This window comes from Zingiber officinale, chromosome 8B (genome assembly GCF_018446385.1).
Source record: "Zingiber officinale cultivar Zhangliang chromosome 8B, Zo_v1.1, whole genome shotgun sequence".
NCBI classification, from domain to species: Eukaryota; Viridiplantae; Streptophyta; class Magnoliopsida; order Zingiberales; family Zingiberaceae; genus Zingiber; species Zingiber officinale.
The window spans coordinates 54431764-54452102 of NC_056001.1; the positions used below are offsets into that span (position 1 = coordinate 54431764).

General features: G+C 37.0%; 1 protein-coding gene and 1 pseudogene across 1 annotated transcript; one reads left to right on the forward strand and one right to left on the reverse strand.

The window, feature by feature from the left end:
* Positions 1-994: 994 nt before the first annotated feature.
* On the reverse strand, positions 995-18389 carry LOC122013846 (annotated as a pseudogene).
* Positions 18390-19101: 712 nt separating this feature from the next.
* Positions 19102-19644, forward strand: LOC122013847. Its single transcript, XM_042570066.1, has one exon. It carries the CDS (start codon positions 19102-19104, stop codon positions 19642-19644), a length of 543 nt encoding a protein of 180 aa, XP_042426000.1.
* The last annotated feature ends 695 nt before the right edge of the window (positions 19645-20339 follow it).

A 20339-nucleotide genomic window follows, 5' to 3' on the forward strand; every position in this document is an offset into this window, starting at 1 on the left:
AAAAAGGAAAAAAATCACTGTGTACGGTAACTATGAGTGTCGCTCATGGCCGTCACCTAGGCTAAAATTATCGCGTGTGTATATATATATATACATATGATTTTGATATGATGTCTGGTTCTCATGTCCTACTGTGTGTGGAGTGTCCGAAAATGATCTGAGTGTTTGGATGTTTGTGAGAGACGTGGACCGAGACACACACGGGGAGTCATGCATCAATATATATATATATATATATACACACACACACACAAGCACCATAACAACCCTATATATATATATATATATATATATACCTTATCAATATAAATTTTTTAATAAATTATTTACAATTTTTTAAAAAAATATTGGAATATATCCCATGCTGAGCAAATTAGACTAGCCCAACTCGCATAACCAATTTGCAGCACATAAGAAATAGGGAAGCAAGGTGTGTCAGTGTAATGAAAAAACATCAAGGGGCTTACCTCAAAATTATCATAGTGTTCACTTTATTTCATAGCATTGTGAAACCTTCTTTTGTTTCTCTTTTTAAAATACCTTCCATAACTTAACATTCATGAACACAGTAATTATTTCACCCCTGATGATGAATTAGGCATTAAAATCACAAAACAGTTGACAATTTCAAAGCTTTAAAGAGCATTATGAAAATAATAGAGACTATGAGAATGAAAGAGAGATCCCTTTCATTATTATTTTTATATAATATAGTTTTAGGATAATTTGTTACAATATCTTTGCATTTTCTTTATGAAATTAGTTAGTTTTATGATAATTCCTATGTCTTTAACAATTTAATGTGTGTTATAATTTTACTATTGATCGATGACAATTTCATTGAATTGGAGTTGAAGTTTCGTTTGACTGTCTTGCAAAAAATACTCAAAAGAATAAAAAGAGAGACATTGTCAACTCAACTACAACAGAGATTTTTAGTTAGACAAATTTTAAATTTAAAAATTATATGGGAAAAGATGATTCACTCTGGTTAAAAATTAATCATTGTGGCATCTTGTCAAAGTATACAAGTTCAATACTAAGCTACATTGCAATCCTCGATATCTTTGCCAATTATTTGAAAATGCAAAAATAAAATGAATCAAGCCAAATTGAAGGACCCTCTCATCTCAGAGCTACTCCACTCCCAGATGGTGGAATGTTTAGCGCCCAAACAGATAGTAATAAAGTAATTGAAAGGAGACCGGACCAAACCATTATCAAGTACCTCCTTCTCTGTTCCACGAGTCCTTTTGCAACAGGGTAGAGGTGTGCCAACACCCAGAAGCTGAAGGAAACACCGCCCAATAACTTGCTCCACTGTGGTATAGTGTTGTGTATGGTGCGGCTAATTCCGACCGCAATCGCAATCAAATTGGCCATCATGATGGTGATGGGCAGTATCATAAGACAGGTGTCGGAAAACTCACCGTCTTCGTCGTCTTCTAACTCCCATGTGGGAATGAAAGAGATCACAATACCGGCGATCAACTTCAGAAACATCTGGAGCACAGCACCGAAGTGGGCACTGGTTCCTCCGATCAGCCAGAACTGCTCATTTCGCCACCATTCTTCGAACGCGATGCCGGACCACATGGTCTCGAGAATCGAGAGCAGGCAGAGTGTGAGAGTGATGAGGAGAAGGTACGTGAGGAATGTCACATTGAGGGTTGGCACAATGAACTGCCCTGTGAACAGTGAGATCGCTGGTAAGAAGTGTTGAAATTGGTAAGTATTTTGGTAGAGCTCTTGAGGAGAAATAGATAGTTTTTCTTGATTCTTAAACTTTTGATTACAAAGCCTTTATATAGACTTGAAAGAAACTTAGGGGGCAAGTAACCTAGCAACTTAGGGGGCAAGTAACCTTAGAAACTTAGGGGGCAAGTAACCTTAGTGATGAGTAAACTTAAGTGATAACACATTAACTTTAACACTCCCCCTTAATGTGTTGTCGGATTCCAAGTTTGGCTCGGAGCTGTTGAAATCTTTCTCTCGGAAGTGCTTTTGTGAAGATGTCAGATAATTGCTCCTCAGATCGACAGAACTCAAGTTGAATTTCTTTATCTTCAATTGCCTGTCGAATGAAATGATGCTTGAGTGCTATATGTCGAGTTCGGTTGTGGTGAACTGGGTTCTTAGCCATAGCGATTGCAGATTTGTTGTCGCAGTATAGCACGGTTCCTTCAATCTGATGGTGACCGAGATCAGCCAAGATTTTTCGAAGCCAAATTGCTTGTGAAGTGGCTACTGATGCTGAGATGTACTCGGCTTCCGCAGACGATTGTGCAACACTTTGTTGTTTCTTGGATACCCATGAGAATATTGCTGAACCAAAGGAGAAACAGTACCCCGAAGTGCTTTTCATGTCATCTAAGGATCCACCAAGATCACTGTCACAATATCCGACAAGATTAAGTGCGTGATTCTTCTGAAAGCTTAGACCGAGGTCAGTTGTCCCTTGAACATATCGTAAGACCCGCTTTGCTGCACCGAGATGAAAATGGCTCGGACTCTGCATAAATCTTGAAAGTAGACTTGCAGCATACATGAGATCAGGTCTAGTTGCTGTGAGATATAACAAATTACCAATGAGGCTACGGTAATAAGTGACATCCATTGCTTTTCCTCCATCTTCCTTTTTCAATTTCTCCCCCATAATGAGTGGTGTAGAGACAGAATTGCATCCCAGCATGTTGAATTTCTTCAGAATCTTTTCTGCATATATCTTTTGGCAGATAAAGATTGTCTCTTCTTCTTGGTAGATCTCCATGCCCAAGAAATGTCGAAGTAGACCCATATCGCTCATTTCATACTTTTGAGCCATGTCATCTTTGAACTCTTCGATCATCTTCTCGTTGCTTCCAGTGAAAATTAGGTCATCAACATAAAGAGTGACTATAAGAACATCATTACCTTGCTGCTTGACATACAAAGTTGGTTCACTCTTGCTCTTTTCGAATTTTGTTCGGTTGAAATAGTTGTCGATCTCACTGTACCAAGCGCGAGGAGATTGTTTAAGTCCATATAGCGCTTTCTTAAGTTTGTAGACTTTCTCTTCTTTTCCTTTGAGGATGAAACCCTGAGGTTGATCTACATACACTTCTTCCTTCAATTCACCATTGAGAAATGCTGACTTGACATCAAGCTGATAAAGTTTCCACCCTTTGCTGGCGGCGAATGCAATTATAGCTCGGATTGTGTCTAGCCGAGCTACTGGGGCAAACGTCTCCCCGTAGTCAATTCCAGGCTGTTGAGAATATCCTTTGGCCACAAGTCTTGCTTTGTGTTTTTGAATGGATCCGTCTGGGTTGTGCTTTACTTTGTAGATCCATTTAACACATATAACTTCTTTGTCTCTTGGTTTATCGACGAGCTGTCATGTCTGATTTTTTTCAATTACACGAACTTCCTCCTCCATCGTTTTTTTCCATGGTTCTTCTTTGATTGCTTCAGCAAAGTTCTCAGGCTCAATTGAGCAATAATTGCATGTAGCATATATATCGCTCAATGATCTGTACCTTTTTGGAGTTGCGCTTGGGATGAGGAGTTTGATGAAGTTGGATCAGTTGAGCTTTCTTCGTTGGGTTGAGATGAGCTTGAATCTGGTGTGCTTGGCTCAATTTCATCTTCTTTGTCAGTACTGATCAGAATGTCTTTCTTTTCAACTTTGTTTTCTTCCCAATTCCATAAAGCATTTTCATCAACTTGAACATCTCGGCTAATAATAACTTGACCCAGCTGTAGGTTAAATAGTCTATAACCTTTGCTCATGGTGCTGTATCCGACAAAAATACATCTTTCGCTAGATTCGTCAAGTTTGCTTCGTTTCTGTTTTGGAATTTGAGAATAGCAAATGCTTCCGAATACCTTGAGATGGTTCACCGATGGTCTTCTACCACTCCATGCTTCAAACGGAGTCTTGTTTGGTATGGCTGTGGTTGGGCATCGATTAGATAAATAAACGGCTGTGTAGACTGCTTCAGCCCAGAAGATTTTGGGTAAACCTTTCTCGTGCATCATTGATTTTGTCATTTCAACGATTGTCTGGTTTTTCCTCTCGGTAACACCATTTTGTTGAGGGGTGTACCTTACCGTTAGTTGCCTTTCTACTCCTTCATCTTCACAAAAATTGTGAAATTCTTTAGAAGTGTATTCTTTGCCTCTGTCACTTCTTAAGGTTTTGATGAAGCATCCACTCTGTTTTTCGACGAGACTCTTAAACTTCTTGAATATCATGAATACTTCGGACTTCTGCCTCATGAAATAGACCCAAGTCATACGAGTGTGATCGTCGATGAAAAGAATGAAATACCTATTCTGAGCATGAGAAAGGGTGTCCATCGGCCCGCAGACGTCGGTGTGGATAAGTTCCAACTTTTCTTTAGCTCTCCATGATACTCCTTTTGGGAAAGGTAATCGATGTTGCTTTCCAAACGCGCATCCTTCGCATACATGTTGCTTTCCTTCTATGTGAGGAAGTCCTTGCACCATACTCTTGCCAGATAACTCTTTGAGGCTTTGTAAATTGAGATGACCGAGTCGTCGATGCCATAAGGTTGATGTCAGGTAGTCCGAGGTAGAAGCTTGATGAGCTTTTAGGTCGGCATAATTGATGTTGAGAGCGAAGCTTCGATTGACCATTTTGATCTTTGTGAACACCTTTGACTTATCTCTCCTGTCAAATATAACACATTCATTGTTATCGAAGCAGAGCTTGTACCCATTTTCCACCAATTGTCCGAGGCTGAGTAAATTTTGACTCAAGCTCGGCACACACAAGACATTGTTGATGCAACTCGGTCCTTCCTTCGTCTCGATGGCGATTTTCCCAAGTCCTTTTGACTTTGTTTGCTCTCCGTTTCCAAACTGAACAGGAGCATTGATGCTAATGTCGAGTTCAGAGAAAATTTCTGAGATCGGCGTCATATGGTTGCTACATCCGCTGTCCAGCAACCATTTTCCTTGCTCCTTGTTGGTGGCCGTGTGACATACATAGAATGTTCCATGTGTCTCCTCAGCTGTTTGATTTTCTCCAACCTGATTTGCCTGATAAGTGTTCCTATTTCGGCAATCTTTGGCGAGGTGACCAAATCGATTGCATATTTTGCATCTCGATTGACCTTTGAACCAACAGTCCTTCTCGGAGTGATTTGGCTTATTGCAATTGCTGCAATTCGATGAGTTGTCTTTTCCTTTTCCTTTTGAGATACGTCCACCTCGTCCTCTTGATTTCCATCCAAATCGTGATTGGCCTTCTCGTTCGTTGTTACCAATTTTGAGCTTTGATTGGAATGCACCCTCTATTGGCTTCTCAGAATGTCTGGACAATCTTTGCTCGAACGATTTTAGGGACGCCATCACTTCTTGAACGGTGAGTGTTGTTAGGTCCTTTGTTTCTTCAATGACGGCAATAATGGGATCATATTTCTCAGGAAGACAGATGAGAATTTTGCGTACCAGCCTTTGATCTGTAATATCTTCACCATGAGATTTCATTATATTGACCAGATCAAAGATTCTGGTTGAGAATTCCATGAGTGTTTCTTTCTCCTGCATCTTGGCATTTTCGAAATCCTTGAGTAGTGATTGGAGCTTAATCGCTCTTACTTTCACATCTCCTTGAAATTCGCTCTGCAAGATCTCCCACGCATCTTTAGCCGTGTTGGCTCGCATGATTCTGGAAAATATAGCCTTAGTGACTGCTCTTTGAAGGATTGAGAGAGCACTTGCGTCGGCTTGTCGAGACTTCTCTAATTTCTTCAGACCGGCCTCATTGAGGGCAGTGGCTTCCTCGGGCTCTTGTACTCCATTCTCCACAATCTCCCATTGGTTAAGAGATCGAAAGATGGTCTTCATCTTCACGTACCAGAAATCATAGTCTTCGCCATTAAACTCTGGAATGAGATGGTTGATGTTTGTTAAACTCGAGCTGGCCATGGATTTGGATTGGTAGAACCTGGATGCTCTGATACCAACTGTTGAAATTGGTAAGTATTTTGGTAGAGCTCTTGAGGAGAAATAGATAGTTTTTCTTGATTCTTAAACTTTTGATTACAAAGCCTTTATATAGACTTGAAAGAAACTTAGGGGGCAAGTAACCTAGCAACTTAGGGGGCAAGTAACTTTAGAAACTTAGGGGGCAAGTAACCTTAGTGATGAGTAAACTTAAGTGATAACACATTAACTTTAACAAGAAGCAATAAACAACGAGGAAGATGGAGGTGAATGGGTAGATCCCGACGTTGAGGTATGCAACCCTCTGAAGAATCTTCATTCTTGAACTCGCAAGTAATGCATTGTTACGGGAGAAGAAGATCTCGACAGAGCCTGTTGCCCATCGAAACATTTGATGGAGCCGTTCAGCTAGGTTACTTGGAGCTATCGCACGGAAGGCATCGGGTTTGGTTACACAATAGACAGACTTCCAACCACTGTTATGCATCCTATAGCCAGTAACAGTATCTCCAATCACGGACCCATAAATCCATCCAACACGCTGACCCCACTCAGTCTCGTCTTCGTACCAGCATGAAATAACACTGAGAGCTTCAGCAACAGTGGATGCATCAACAAGTTCCCTAGGAGCAGAACTGAGAATACCAGGCTGACGACCATACTTAACGGCAGGATGATCGGCAAGAGACCGACCTTGGAGCTCGACAACTGGAATAGAAGCAATGAGAAAGGACGAGTACCCAAATTTTGTCTCCTCCTATGTTCTGGCTGAGGAGTGGTTTTCGCAACCTATGTGATGGTCTTTGGGTCGAGGAGGATCAAAGCCATAAAGAGCAATTCGTCGGAAGAGGCAACCAGTACCAACACAAACTGGACCTTGGAGTCCATCAAGTGCTCTCATGTTGACATCAAAGAAGATTTTATTGTCGTTCGCATAACAGCCCCGATAACACTGAGAAAACTGAACATAGCAAAGCTGATCACCACCACGATCCATCATGAAGCACATACCTTCTCGAAGGGCCTGTGAGTTGTACACATAGTGGTCATAGTCCAGGTTGAGAATAAAAGGACCATTAGACATAATTGCAGAGGCACGGACAAGAGCATTCATAGCCCCAGCCTTTTCGTTGTGGTGATAATCTGGGTGCTTCTGACGGGAAACATAGACCAGCATGGGTAGACGAATATCAATGTTGGTAAAATCTAAAGGTGTATTGCCAAATAATGGTTCGTCACTCGGAGGCTTTAACATTATCTAAAACATAAACAGATTTTCACTGAGTTAATGTTTGATTTTTGGATTGTGCAGCGACTACAATTGCTTCACCAAAATAACAGATCTATATTAAGTTCGATCATAAGGAAGCAGCAAATATAATTAAATTACCAGCTTATACATGAAGGCAGCAAAGTAATACTGGTAATACCTGAATCACTCCAGCATGATCGTCCTCAGTATGCTCCGAAGAGGGGTTTATCCAAGTTCCAGGCCAGTGGGTGCCATTAGCCATCCATGTAGCTTTAGAAATTCGTTCTGCTGGATCATCACCAGCAACCTCTATTCGCTGTTTCATTGTTTTGATTTCTTCCCGCAGCTGGTATGAATCAGATCGCTGGCTAATTAACTTACTCAAACCATTGATCCGAACCTTGAATTCATGATACTCTCTCTTTACCCGTCTCCGGTCGTTAACAAAATCTGTATGTACCCTGTTCTTGTATGAATACCTCTTCAAATTAAAGTAACTTTCTGGATTTCTAGGCTCAATACCATGTTTACGACAGAAAGGAACCCAAATATTGGCAAAACTAACAGCCTCAGCAATCGACTCAAAAGTTAGAAGGGAACCACCATCATCAGAAACATAACAAGATAGCTTTTCAACAGGGTAATCAGCAGCAAGGATAGAAAGTATGGTATTTGCTATTACAAATGAAGGTTTTTCCTTTGTATTGGATGTGGAAACAAACACATCGATGCCTGGGAGATCAGATTTTCCAGTGGGATTGTTAAATGTAGCAGCCTCAAACTTCTCCTTTAATACAACAAGGTCAGTGGCACGGGCTAAAGGGCACAACTTTGGCAACTGATCTAATAGCCAGGAGAATGTAAACCAGAACTCACAAACAATAGATATTCCCCACAACCAAATTGCATCCTCATTTTTGTGTCTAATTCTCCAACCAAGAAATAGTCCAAGACAAACCATGCGGATGAAGATGAGGAAACTAAAAAACAAGAAAGTATAATCAATATTTCATACTAAAAAGAATAGTCTCAAATGCGAAGACCAAACATTTAGTGAATCTGATGAAATACACTAACATAAATAGAAGAGCCTTGGAGGATGTATTGCCCAATACACAAAAGACTTGCATAAAGATCATAGCAATGCTACATATAGATTTAGCAGTTAGCACAGCACTAATGCCAAAATCAAAGTAATTAATCTACACAAACAAGCATCCAACATATTTCAACTTGAGGCAACTTTTGAACATAATTCTAAGTCCATAATTGTAGATTTCAAGAATAGTTGATCACAATGTGTGCTGGAGAAATTGTACTTTAATTTACCTTCTACAAGGAAACATCTATCTAACGAATACCATAATTTTGCTTTAAATTATGCCAATAATGATATTTAACTTACTAGGGAGTACTAGAACAACCATCAATTCTTCAAGTTCAGAAAGAACCAACAAAAAGAAAATCACAAAGGTACATAAAAAGATAAGAAAGTTAGAATTATTACCGATAAAGCATCAATTTTGCAATTGGGATCTTCAATTCTCGAGTAAGTGGCAGCAGCCATGGTTTGTGTATCCGTTTTATGGATTGGACATTTTCACCAACCACTGTAGTTTCTGTAGGCCAAATTACATTACCATAAGCATATGTCCCTTTTGTCCCATAGAGACGACGACTACCATTCCAATTAGAAGTTTGACTCCTAGTCATCTTCTGTGATCGTGTCTATGCTCTCACAAGACCTGCAACAACAAATAATTGGCATTCCTGTGACTATAATCATAAATTCTTCCAGATTAACGAAGATTTAGACATAAAAATCCCAGCTTTACTGACAAACTTTACATTATGGCATGGAATACCAGAAATAAGACGTTTGGAACAGGATTGAGAAAATGCGGAAGAGCAAAAGCAATCAGCGAGCTAATCAAAAGTTCGAACTGTTCAAACAAAGAAGATAACCAACGCCCAGAATAATTTATAGAAACTCTGAGCGAGAATTCGATCTTTTAAATGAAATATAATTAGTCACGAATACAATAATAGAAATTTTGATCCAGAAAATCGGGTTTTAAAAGGAATTAATTAATTAAAAAGAATATATATCTAAATAAAACGGCGTTTACCAAATAGCGCATTTGATTTGTAAAATTCTTTTAAAAAGCATACCATATTTATATATTTTTTAAAAGGTACATTTCTTTTTCTATATATATATATACACGAATTTGATATCCTGCGCGCCCGCACAGTGCACAACTATACGCGCGAGGATATTATATATATATATACACGAATTTGATATCCTGCGCGCCCGCACAGTGCGCGACTGCGCGCGCGCAGGATATCACTGGTTTTATTTTTTTTATTTTTGAATTAAAAAAATAATTAAAATATTTTTTAAAAATTTTATTTTTAAGGTTCAGGCTTTGGGTTATAGTATCAAAGCTATTTTTTTTTTAGATTTTACCTCTAGGGTTCAGACTTTGGGTTATAATATCAAAGCTATTTAGGGTTCAGACTTTTGGTTATAGTATCAAAGCTATTTTTTTTAAAAAATTTTACCTCTAGGGTTCAAACTTTGGGTTATAGTATCAAAGCTATTTTTTTTTTAGATTTTACCTCTAGGGTTCAGACTTTGGGTTATAGTATTAAAGCTATTTTTTTTTTTAGATTTTACCTATAGGGTTCAAGCTTCCCAATTATGTTATAGTGTTTGGTTTTTAAAAAAATTAAAATAAAATTAATTTAAGTATTTATTGAGTATTGTAATATGTTGGGGGATATATTAATGTATTAGAAATTTATATAAGAAAAAGTTAATTTTTTAATTGATTTTTTTTTAATTTAAAATATTAAAAAAATAAAAAAATTTAAAAAAAAAAAGCTATTAATTGATCTCCTGCGCGACGCACATAGTCGCGCACTGTGCGCGTCGCGCAGGAGATCAATACTATATATATATATATATAAATTTATTTCATTTTTAATTCTTCTTTTTACTAAACATTATAACTCAATTGGGAAGGTTGAGCTAGAGATAAAATTTTTTATAAAAAAATAGCTTAAAAATTATAACTCAATTAAGAAGCATCAATCATAAAATAAAATCTTTAAAAATATTTTAATTAATTTTTTTAATTCAAAATTTTAAAAAATAATAATAAATAACAGATAATATCTATTATTTTTTTAGATTTTAAATTTTAAAAAATCAATATCTCCTTAAGTAAATCTCTAATCCATCAATATATCCCCTAAATATATTATAATATTTCATAAATATTTAAATTTATTTTATTTTTATTTTTTATTTTATTAAATACTATAATTCAATTAAAAAATTTGAACCCTAGAGATAAAATCTTAAAAAAACTTACAAATTATAACCCGAACATCAACTTTAAAAATAAAACCTTATTATTTTTTTATTTAAAATAATTTAAAAAAAAAAACAAAGCTCAAAGTTGATATCCTGCACGACGCGCACAGTCGTGTACTGTGCGCGTCGCGCATGCAGGATATCAGATTCGTGTGTGTGTGTGTGTGCCTAGTCACTGCCGCGTGACTGCGACCCAATTGCCTAGTCACCCTAGTCGCTCAACCTAGCTGCGTGATTACCTAATCACCTATCGATTGTGATTGTTGGCTATCTGGTGTCACGATCTCCCAGCAACCTTAGCCAAGCAATCAAGCCCCATAGCCATTGATAAGTGTTGAAGTATATAAGGTTTTTACCATATTTTTGTACTACATTCGATCCACTTTTACATGCATAATTCGAGATAACTTGATTCTATACTTCATTTTTCATGTTTTATTATTCCTATATACCGCTCTAGTTTATTTTAGATGACAGAAGTGCAGATTGAAATGAAACAAGGTGTAAAAAAGACCATGGAAAGGAGCCCTACCTAGCCACAGGTGGTCATGGCCAGCGCCACGCCCCATGGCATGCTTTGCCGCCATGCCACGGGCGGTTGTGGCTAGCACCACGGGCGGTCATGGCTAGTGTCATGGCCAGTAGCAAGCTCTGCCGACACGCCACGGGCGGTCGTGACCAGTGCCACGACCTATGGCAGGCTCTGTCGCCACGCCACAGGTGCCCGTGGCTAGCTAGTGCCATGGATTGTGGCCACGGGATATGAGTGCGCAACGCCTCACCACGGGCAGGTGTACCCAGCGGCATGACCCGTGGAGAGCAACCAATCCCAACGGCTATAAAAGGTGATTCATTCAATCAAATTAAGGGTCTCGATTTGGGGGTCGTCCAAGGACCCCAAGGCGGCGGAGAAGGAGTGTTTAAAGTCATTCCGAAGTCATCCATGTACCAAGGAGCCATCAGGAACATCTAGGAAAAGGATTCTTCAAGCAATCTGAGCATTTCTTCCTCTTTTCTACTTTCTCTGAATTCTAAATTGTTTGATTGAGATTGTTAAGCATGTTTGCTAGTTGTAACCCATGTTTATGGTGGTAATTTGCTGGATTTTAGGGTTAGGGAGTAATTTTCATGTGATGTGAATACTTTCCTTTGATCTATGCGTGTTTTCTATCTTGTTTCTATGATATGTTGGTGTTGGGATTCAATCAAAGTTCTACATTGAAAAGATTTGGGAAGGATCATGAATTTAAAAAGATGTAAGATATCTCCATTGACATGAGACCTTTTGGGTGAAGCCCAAGAACAAAGCCATGAAGGCTTTGGCCCAAAGTGGACAATATCATACCATAAGATATGTGAATATCCTTTGGGCACAATAAATGATATCAGAGCTAAAGAAGAACTTGAGCTCGCTAGATACACTAGATGATATTAGTTGTAGTTACAAATCAATAAGCGGAGTGATAAAAGTTAGCAAGGGAGCTCTAACGATAATGAAAGGACAAAAGTTAGCAGAGAACAACTATAAGTTGATAAAGATTACAGTTGTAGGTGGAGTCGCCTCGGTGGAGTCTGAATCAGATAATACTATCATCTGGCATATGCGGCTAGCGAATATGGGTGAACATGAGAACTAGAACTCACAAGAGAGATTTGTTGATGGGTGTCAAAATGTGCAAGCTTAAATTTTATAAATTTTGTGTTCTTGGAAACAAAACAAAGTGTAATTCAAGACGACAACAAACAAAACAAAGGGGATTCTAAACTACATATATATAAATATCTAGGGATAACTAGTATAGCATCACATGAAGGACACTTGTATTTTGTGAGTTTTACTGATGATTACTGACAAAAGGTCGAGGTATACTTTATGAGTCACAAGTCGGGAACTTTTACAAAGTTTAAACTGTGGAAAACTGAAGTGGAGAATCAGACTGGAAGGAAGATCAAATACCTTAGGTCAGACAATGAGACTGAGTACACAGATTCAATGTTTCAGGAATTTTATGAGCTGCATGGGATAATGAGGCATTTCTCAATTCACAGGACATCTCAGCAAAACGGGGTGGCAGAAAGGTTAAACAAGACAATCATTGAGAAGACAAGATGTCTCAGGTTGAATGCAGGGCTAGGAAAGAATTTATAGCCAGAAGCGGTTAACATAACATGCTATCTCATTAATAGATCACCAAGGGTAGCACTAGAAGGCAAAGTATCAAAGAAAGTATAGACAAGGAATCAAGTATATTACTCTCATCTTCTAGTTTTTGGATATCTAACCTATTGCACATATCTAGTGAGAAAAGCTTAAAGCTGGATGCAAAGTCAAAGCAGTTTATTTTTCTGGGGTATCAGAAAAGAGTTAAAGGCTTCAAGCTTTGGGATCATAAGGCAAATAAGGTGGTGATTAGTAGAGATGTAATATTTGACGAGAAAGCTATATTACAGCGTACTCAGGAAGAAGGAAAAGAAACACTATAGAATAATATGGAGAAAGATGTTGTGCAGGTGGAGCTAGAGACTCATGACTCTGATGATTCTAGATCAGAGTACATGGAGCATCACACTATAGCTGATGGCAGAATGAGACGAGTTGTAAAATCACCTACTAGGTACGGATTCAAAGACTTGATATCTTTGTTGGACTAGGTAGGGCCCGTAAGAGGGGGTTGAGTTTATCTATCAACAAAAAAATAAAACAACACCTTTCTCGGTCGTTCAACTCAGATTAGCAGTAATAGTATAATAAAAATAAAAAACAAGAAAATGAAGAAAGAGGCGCATGGTTTACTTGGTTACAACTTAGGTGGTTGTTAATCCAAGGACAAATGAAAGCTCTAAAAATCTTCTTCGGTGAAGGCGGAGAAGCCTCTTACATTCGTTAATTGCTAAGACTATTGGTAGGAAAAGAATACAGGAGTTGTGTCTTATTTCCTAGGTTCATGGGTCTTTTTATAGCCAATGAAAAATCTTATCGTGGCTTGAAGGCGCCTTCCATTGGGCTGGAAGGCGCCGCCAGTGAGATGCCAAAGGATAAAGTTTTATTCTTTGGCAACGACTAAAATTAGCCTGGTCGAAGGCGCCTTCTATAAGGTTGGAAGGCGCCTTTGTACTGTTCATCGAATGTGTCTTCAATCCATGGAAAGCGCCTTCCACACTTAGGCGCGGAGGTGCCTAGGAGGCGCCTTCAATTCCCTTTGAAGGCACCTCCAGTAGTGTTTACAACCTCCTTTCTCTCTTTTGTTGCTCTGATCGCCTAGGTGATCGCGGCCATCCGAAATAGGGCTCACCCAAACCCTTTTTCTGGCCTTCTCCTCGAGCAGGCTTCTGCTCCAGCTTCTTGTCCCTCAGACCGCCGTGCGTGTTCTTCTCGTCCGCCGGTGTACTCTTCCGCAGCACCTCGTCCCTCAGACGCACCAAGCATGTTGACTCTCTCCCGTGCCATCCTTCTCACTACCGCGTCTTCCGCTCAACTTCCTGTGCTCCTAAGCTTCTGCACACTTAGACACAGGGTTAACACCAATAAGGCCTAACTTGACTTGGTTGATCACATCAAAACTATCTTGGGGTACCAACAATTTTTTCCTTTTTAATGTGATCAAACCCAAGTTAAGTCAGGGTAATTAAAAAAATTTTCTAATTTTTGCAAGTAAAAAAAATTACAAGTAAGAAAATTTTTCTAAGTAAAAAAAAAAATTTACAAAAGAATTTTTAAAAAAATCAAGTAAATTTTTTTTAACCTTTTTGCAAGAAAATATTTGCAAGTACCCTCTAGCTTTCCTACTCCCCATTTGATCACATTAAAAATGAGGTTCATTTAAAAGTATAAGGAGAAAAAAAATAAAACTAGTGAAAAATTTATAAGAGTTAATAATTAACAGAAAATTAAGATATTTTTATAACTTCTAAAATGTTTAACAGTTAGGTAATTAAATACTTAATTCAATAATTGACATCAGGCTATGGCTGTGGCGAGGTACTAAGTCTTCTTGGATATTGGAACAACAACCACTTTCTAGACAAAGCCTCTTAAAGAAATTTAATATTTAATTTACTCTAAAAGTCATAATTTAAGAACATTCAATCCAAATATGATTTTGGAACCCAATATAAGTTACTTCCTACTGGGTTAATTAAAAAATTTTTAGGTATGTATTTCTGTGAAATTTTCCTAATATGACCCTTATGGTATTTAAGGTACCAATTCAATCCACTATATTTTCTAATATATTGAATATTTGAGCATGCATGATTTTTTAAATTTTCTATTTCACTTTTCAAGCTTTTATTTTCATTTTTTATTTTATCATAGTCTTATAATCGATAAGATTTAGTTAGAGTTGACTTTAATTCTTTAACTTTTTTTTTTAATTTACAACAATTCTTTGTTAATAATTTAACAAATTTAAATAATTTATCAGGAGGAAGAGACCGTACTTGACTTACCTTATCGATCCCATGATCTGAAGCTCCCCTGAAATACTGCTTTAGATTAATTTAAAAAATGTTAATATTTATTGAATAAAAAATTAATTTAAAAATATCTCATTATAAAATCTAAAAAATTATGGATTTTTTTAAAGGGTCAATAATAATCTTTTCTTCCTCAGCTTTTTCCTATTTCTTCCTAAACTCTAAATTCACTTTTGCTCCCTATCTTACCCTCAAACTCTTCCCTTTCACCTATTTTGATAGCCACCTTCCTAGTTCTCACATTGTGATTTCAAGTGTTGTTGTTGTTGTATCGTTGCGTCACCATCGACGCCCACTGACATTACACACGCGCTTAGACCATTCAAGGCTTCAATTTAGGTAGAGTTTTCTTGTTTGATGATTTAACTTGGTGTATGATTAAATGAAAAATAATTTTAGATTACTCAATTAGTTTGTTCGATCTCTTTTTATTATAGTAAAATCCTCATTCTGTTAATAAAATTATTTTTATAATATTGATTTTATTATTATTTTTAGATACATACAAAGGGTCTATATTTTTTTTGGGCACCGGACCCTTCAAACTCTAGGGACGATCCTATCAAGGGCGTTGGGGGCAAGCGAATCACCTTTTTACCATTTAATTGCCTAATCGCCTATCGATTGCAATTGTCTGGTATCTCAGATTGGATCCTCTGGTCCACTTTTTATGGATCAAGGGATGATCCACAATGTAATTATGTCCAGATCGTTGTCGTGATTCAGCCACAATTGGTTGCGATCTCTCTCTGAGTTCACCTTTCAATCCAGATTATAGTTTGGGTCTGGGTGGACAGCCGGAAGCCGTCCCTCACTCGATGCTCGGTAGCACGGCCACCCGCCCATCGCCGGCGACCTTCGGGCAGCCTCTGACCATCTATACCAATCCAAACTATAATTTAAATAGGAAGATAAATCTAAAGAGGGATCATAACTAATTACAACTAAATTATGAATCCGACTGTAATTATATTATTGTGAATCATTCCGATCCATATTCCTGCTCCATAAAAAAGTAGACCACAAGATCGTCTCTTTGATTACCCAGTAGTTAATGTGACTACAGGTCAAGAAGTCAAGTGGTATATATAAAATAGGTTATGAGATTAATTCTCAGTGGATGTATACTTTTTTTAAAAATAATTCTTCCACCTAGTTAATTTGACTCTCGACTATAAATTACTTCCGTGATCTACCTCTTTTCATATACTCTAATGATGAACTGTGAGGGATATCTAAATTCAACATAATTACCCTTTTACTAAGTTCCTTTTGAAAAATTTGAAAACACAAGTGTATCTTTTGAAATAATGCCCTAATAAAAATATTTGAGTAAAAATTAAATGAATAAACATTATTTTGATGCTCCATTTGTTAAAAAAATGTCATTCTAAAAACATGAGCGTCCTTATTATGAAAGTACCTCTGAATTCAGTACGATTGTAAAAGTTATTGGCTAGTTTCTATAATATTAGAAGTTATTGGTTAGCTAAATCTACATGCTAATTTTTATACTCTCGATTATGATTAAATTATGTTTACTTAGAATGTAATGAGTCTTATGTAATCTTCATTATTTAATTTACTTTTTAAAATATTATTTTAATTAAATTACCATTCAAAAAATTAAAATCTTATAAAATCACCATGATACTAGATAGCAACTTGCTTCTATAATTGTAAAATCACCATTGTTCATAATAACAAGAACTAGATTTTTAGATTAGCAAATAAACTAGAAAAAAAGATGCGAGTAAATGGATGGAATAATCACTTAGAAGGATGATATGTAATCATTAATCAATCATATTAATTTATTATTTATATAAAAGATTATGTAATGATTCTAAAGTCTTAAAAATCTAATGACTTATTTTAAAAAAATAAATCTATTATAAAAAAGAAATAATTAAATATAATATTTTGAAAAAGTTATTTGGATAATATCTATTACCTTTAAAATAATATTATCCAAGATTGATCCTCTTTTTCTTTTCTTTCTATAATTTGCATAAAAATTTGTTTTGTTGTGCACCTATTCAAATATCCTTTTATTATTCTTTCTTAAATTCAAAAAATAATTTTGATAAAGAAGTGTATTATTGTGGATCTTTATTAAAAGTTTATGATTATACCAGGAACGGATCTTCTTATGGGCTATTCTAGTCTCTAGCTCAGTCTAAATTTTTTTTTATTACCTATTATAAAAGAGTTTTTGTAAAAAAAATTACTATTAGATTTATTACATTGGTTCTTTTGTATTTTTTTTTTATTTAGCCCACTCCTTTTATACCCAAAGTCCAGTCCAGCTTCTTTTTATGAACGTCCCTAGAACATACTAATACTTTCTTTGCTTTGTATTGCGTCCTCAATTCATAAAGTTAAGTTAGTTTGAAAAAAATACTCCATGATTTTTGATGATGACAAAATATTATTATTTTATTCACTTGAACATGAAAGTAGATTGATGCAGATGCAATGAGTTCACACAAAAAAAATTCCTATTTCAGGCAACCAAAAAAAACAAATTCTAATATTTTAAATGGATAATTCATTTCAAAAGAAATGTTTTATTGAATATATATAATTATATATTCTTGATTTTTTTTCACTACCAATTTACTTGTTCTAATTGGTCAACACAATGGCTAATTATTCAGGTTATATAGTGTCTTTGATGCAACACTATGGTTATCACTACTTAGTTATATCGTCTATCTATGCATCATCAAATAGATGTTGGTTAAATTTTGATTCCATTGGTCATGGAACAACCAATCAATTATTGGTCTATGTATTTGGAATATGAAATGTGAAAATAGTTCCAAAAATTGAAACGGTTCCCAAAACCACTGAACTACCTTCCCTAATATTGGAGCATGCTATAAATTTGGTCCTGGTTCCTACTCCTCTCGTGTCTTCTTCTTGAGACAAAGATACACCATCATTTCTGTGTGGATAAAGGGCCGGAAGCATCAATTTTTTGTTGCAGTCGTCTTCCTTGATCAAAAACGATGGCTGGAGGTATATGATTTGCAAATTATGTAATGTTTACATTTGGTATCAGAGTCTGCTGCCTCTGCCTCTGCCTCAAGTTTTTATGCTTAGCCATAGTTGAAATTACTGCTTCTGCCTCTGATTCTTCCTTGCAAACTCAATAAAGATGGTGCTTTGCAAAAGGCACTTACCTGTTGTTGAACTTTGAGTTTCTTTCCCCAGTAATCTTTTGTCCCAAATAATAATTTCTGCATTTTGAAACGCTGCTGGCGCCGCCGAAGCCATCGCATCGCATCGCGGGGCTGCTGGCGTCGGCGAAGCCATCGCATCACGGGGCTACTGGCGTCGACGAAGCCATCGCATCGCGGGGCTGCTGGTGAGCGCAGGCTGCAGGCGTTGCAGCAGCTTGCATGGGCGGCGAGCAGTGTCGCCGAAGTTGGGAATAGGGCAGAAACTTATCACATCTTTGATTAAAAAAAAAAAACTTTCATTTTGTTTAATTTCTTATTAGGCTGCATGTTAATTTTATTTTGGCCTTATTAATTATCCTCTCGATTTTATTGCATGATATGAGCAATTAATTAATTTTAATTGTAGAATCATTATTATGACATGTTAATTCATTATATAAAATGTAATAAATTTTATCCCACAGGAAAATTTATTATATTTTATGTAATTGATTTGGATAAAAATTGTGTAGGATGATATTAAAATTTTAATTCAGATGTAATAAATTTTATCCCACAGGAAAATTTATTATATCTTATGTGTTTGATTTGGATAAAATATCAACTATATGTTTTCTAATTTACCCACAGGGATTAGAAATAATTTGATAATTTTATCATATTATTTTATGAATCTAATTGAATTAATGCTTTGGCCCATAGGCAAGTTTTATGTCAGTAAATTCATATTTTAGACATATTTTACATTGGTAGATATGTCATGTTGTTTAATTAGCTTCAAATTTTGTAACATGAGTATGATTAATTTTTGTTTTGTAGTTTGTCAACCTGCTAATTTCTCTGATATGATATGTGATGTTCCTGAGCTCCGAGGAGACAATTATAAAATTTGGAAGGAGAGAACTCTCCTTCATTTAGGGTGCAAGGACGTTGATTACGCCATAAGGAAGGATGAACCACCTCCTGAAAATATTGCTCTTTATGAAAAATGGGAGCGATCTAATCACCTTTCAATAATGTTCATAAAGACCAAGATCTCAGATGGCATTAGGGGTTCCCTTGAGCATTATGACAATGTCCGTGACTTACTGAAGGCAATCGATGATCAATTTGTGTCTTCAGACAAGGCTTTAGCTAGCACCCTAATTCACCAATTCTCATCCATGAAGCTAAGTGGGATACACGGTGTACGTGACCACATTATGAGGATGAGGGACATTGCGGCTCAATCGAAGAGACTTGAGGTTGAGATGTCTGACTCTTTCCTAGTGCATTACATTCTCAACACTTTACCATCGCAATATACCCCATTTAAAATCTCTTATAATACACATAAAGAGAAATGGTCAATTAATGAACTTATTGTTGGGGGATCGGTGGCCGGCTAGAAGGGGGGTTGGATAGACGGCACCTCCAAATCCTCGCTTCTTTCTACAATGTTAGTGCGCAAGCGGAAATACAAACAAACAAGTAGAAAGACTAAAGCTAAGAAAGGAAATGCAAACCGCTAACACGTTCGTTTACGTGGTTCGGAGATAACTTGCTCTTACTCCACGGCGTGTCTGTAAGGTGGATGATCCCTCAATACGTCTATGGATTAATCCCCGGAAACTCCGGCTAGCACAATCCTCCTTGTCGGTGGAGAAACCTCGCCACAACTCGATCAAGAGCACTTGGATTACTAGGGCACTAGTTGACTACTAATTAGAGGTTACCCACCACTAATTTCGTCAACTTCAACCAAACTTCCAATGCTTGGTTATATAGGCCACGGGTTAGAAAACTCCGCCTACCAGTCGACTGCCAAAACATGCAGTCGACTGCCCTTCGTGGAAATTCGACCGTTGCAGCCCAACGGCTCGATACCAACCCTCTGTTCGCTACCAGTCGACTGCACCAGTCGACTGATGAAACCACCAGTCGACTGCTACAGTATTGCTATAGTACTGCTACAGTAACGCTACAGTACTGCTACAGTAAACTTTAATTTTAGGATTTTACCTCGAGTACATTCACTCAGCACTCGTTCTCGCCCGACCAACCTAGACCTAGCCTTCTAGCCTCCTCCATCAGCCTTGCGTCC

Coding starts and splice junctions, on each gene's coding strand:
- LOC122013847 (XM_042570066.1), top strand. CDS start 19,102: ATGATATGTGATGTTCCTGAGCTCCGAGGAGACAATTATAAAATTTGG.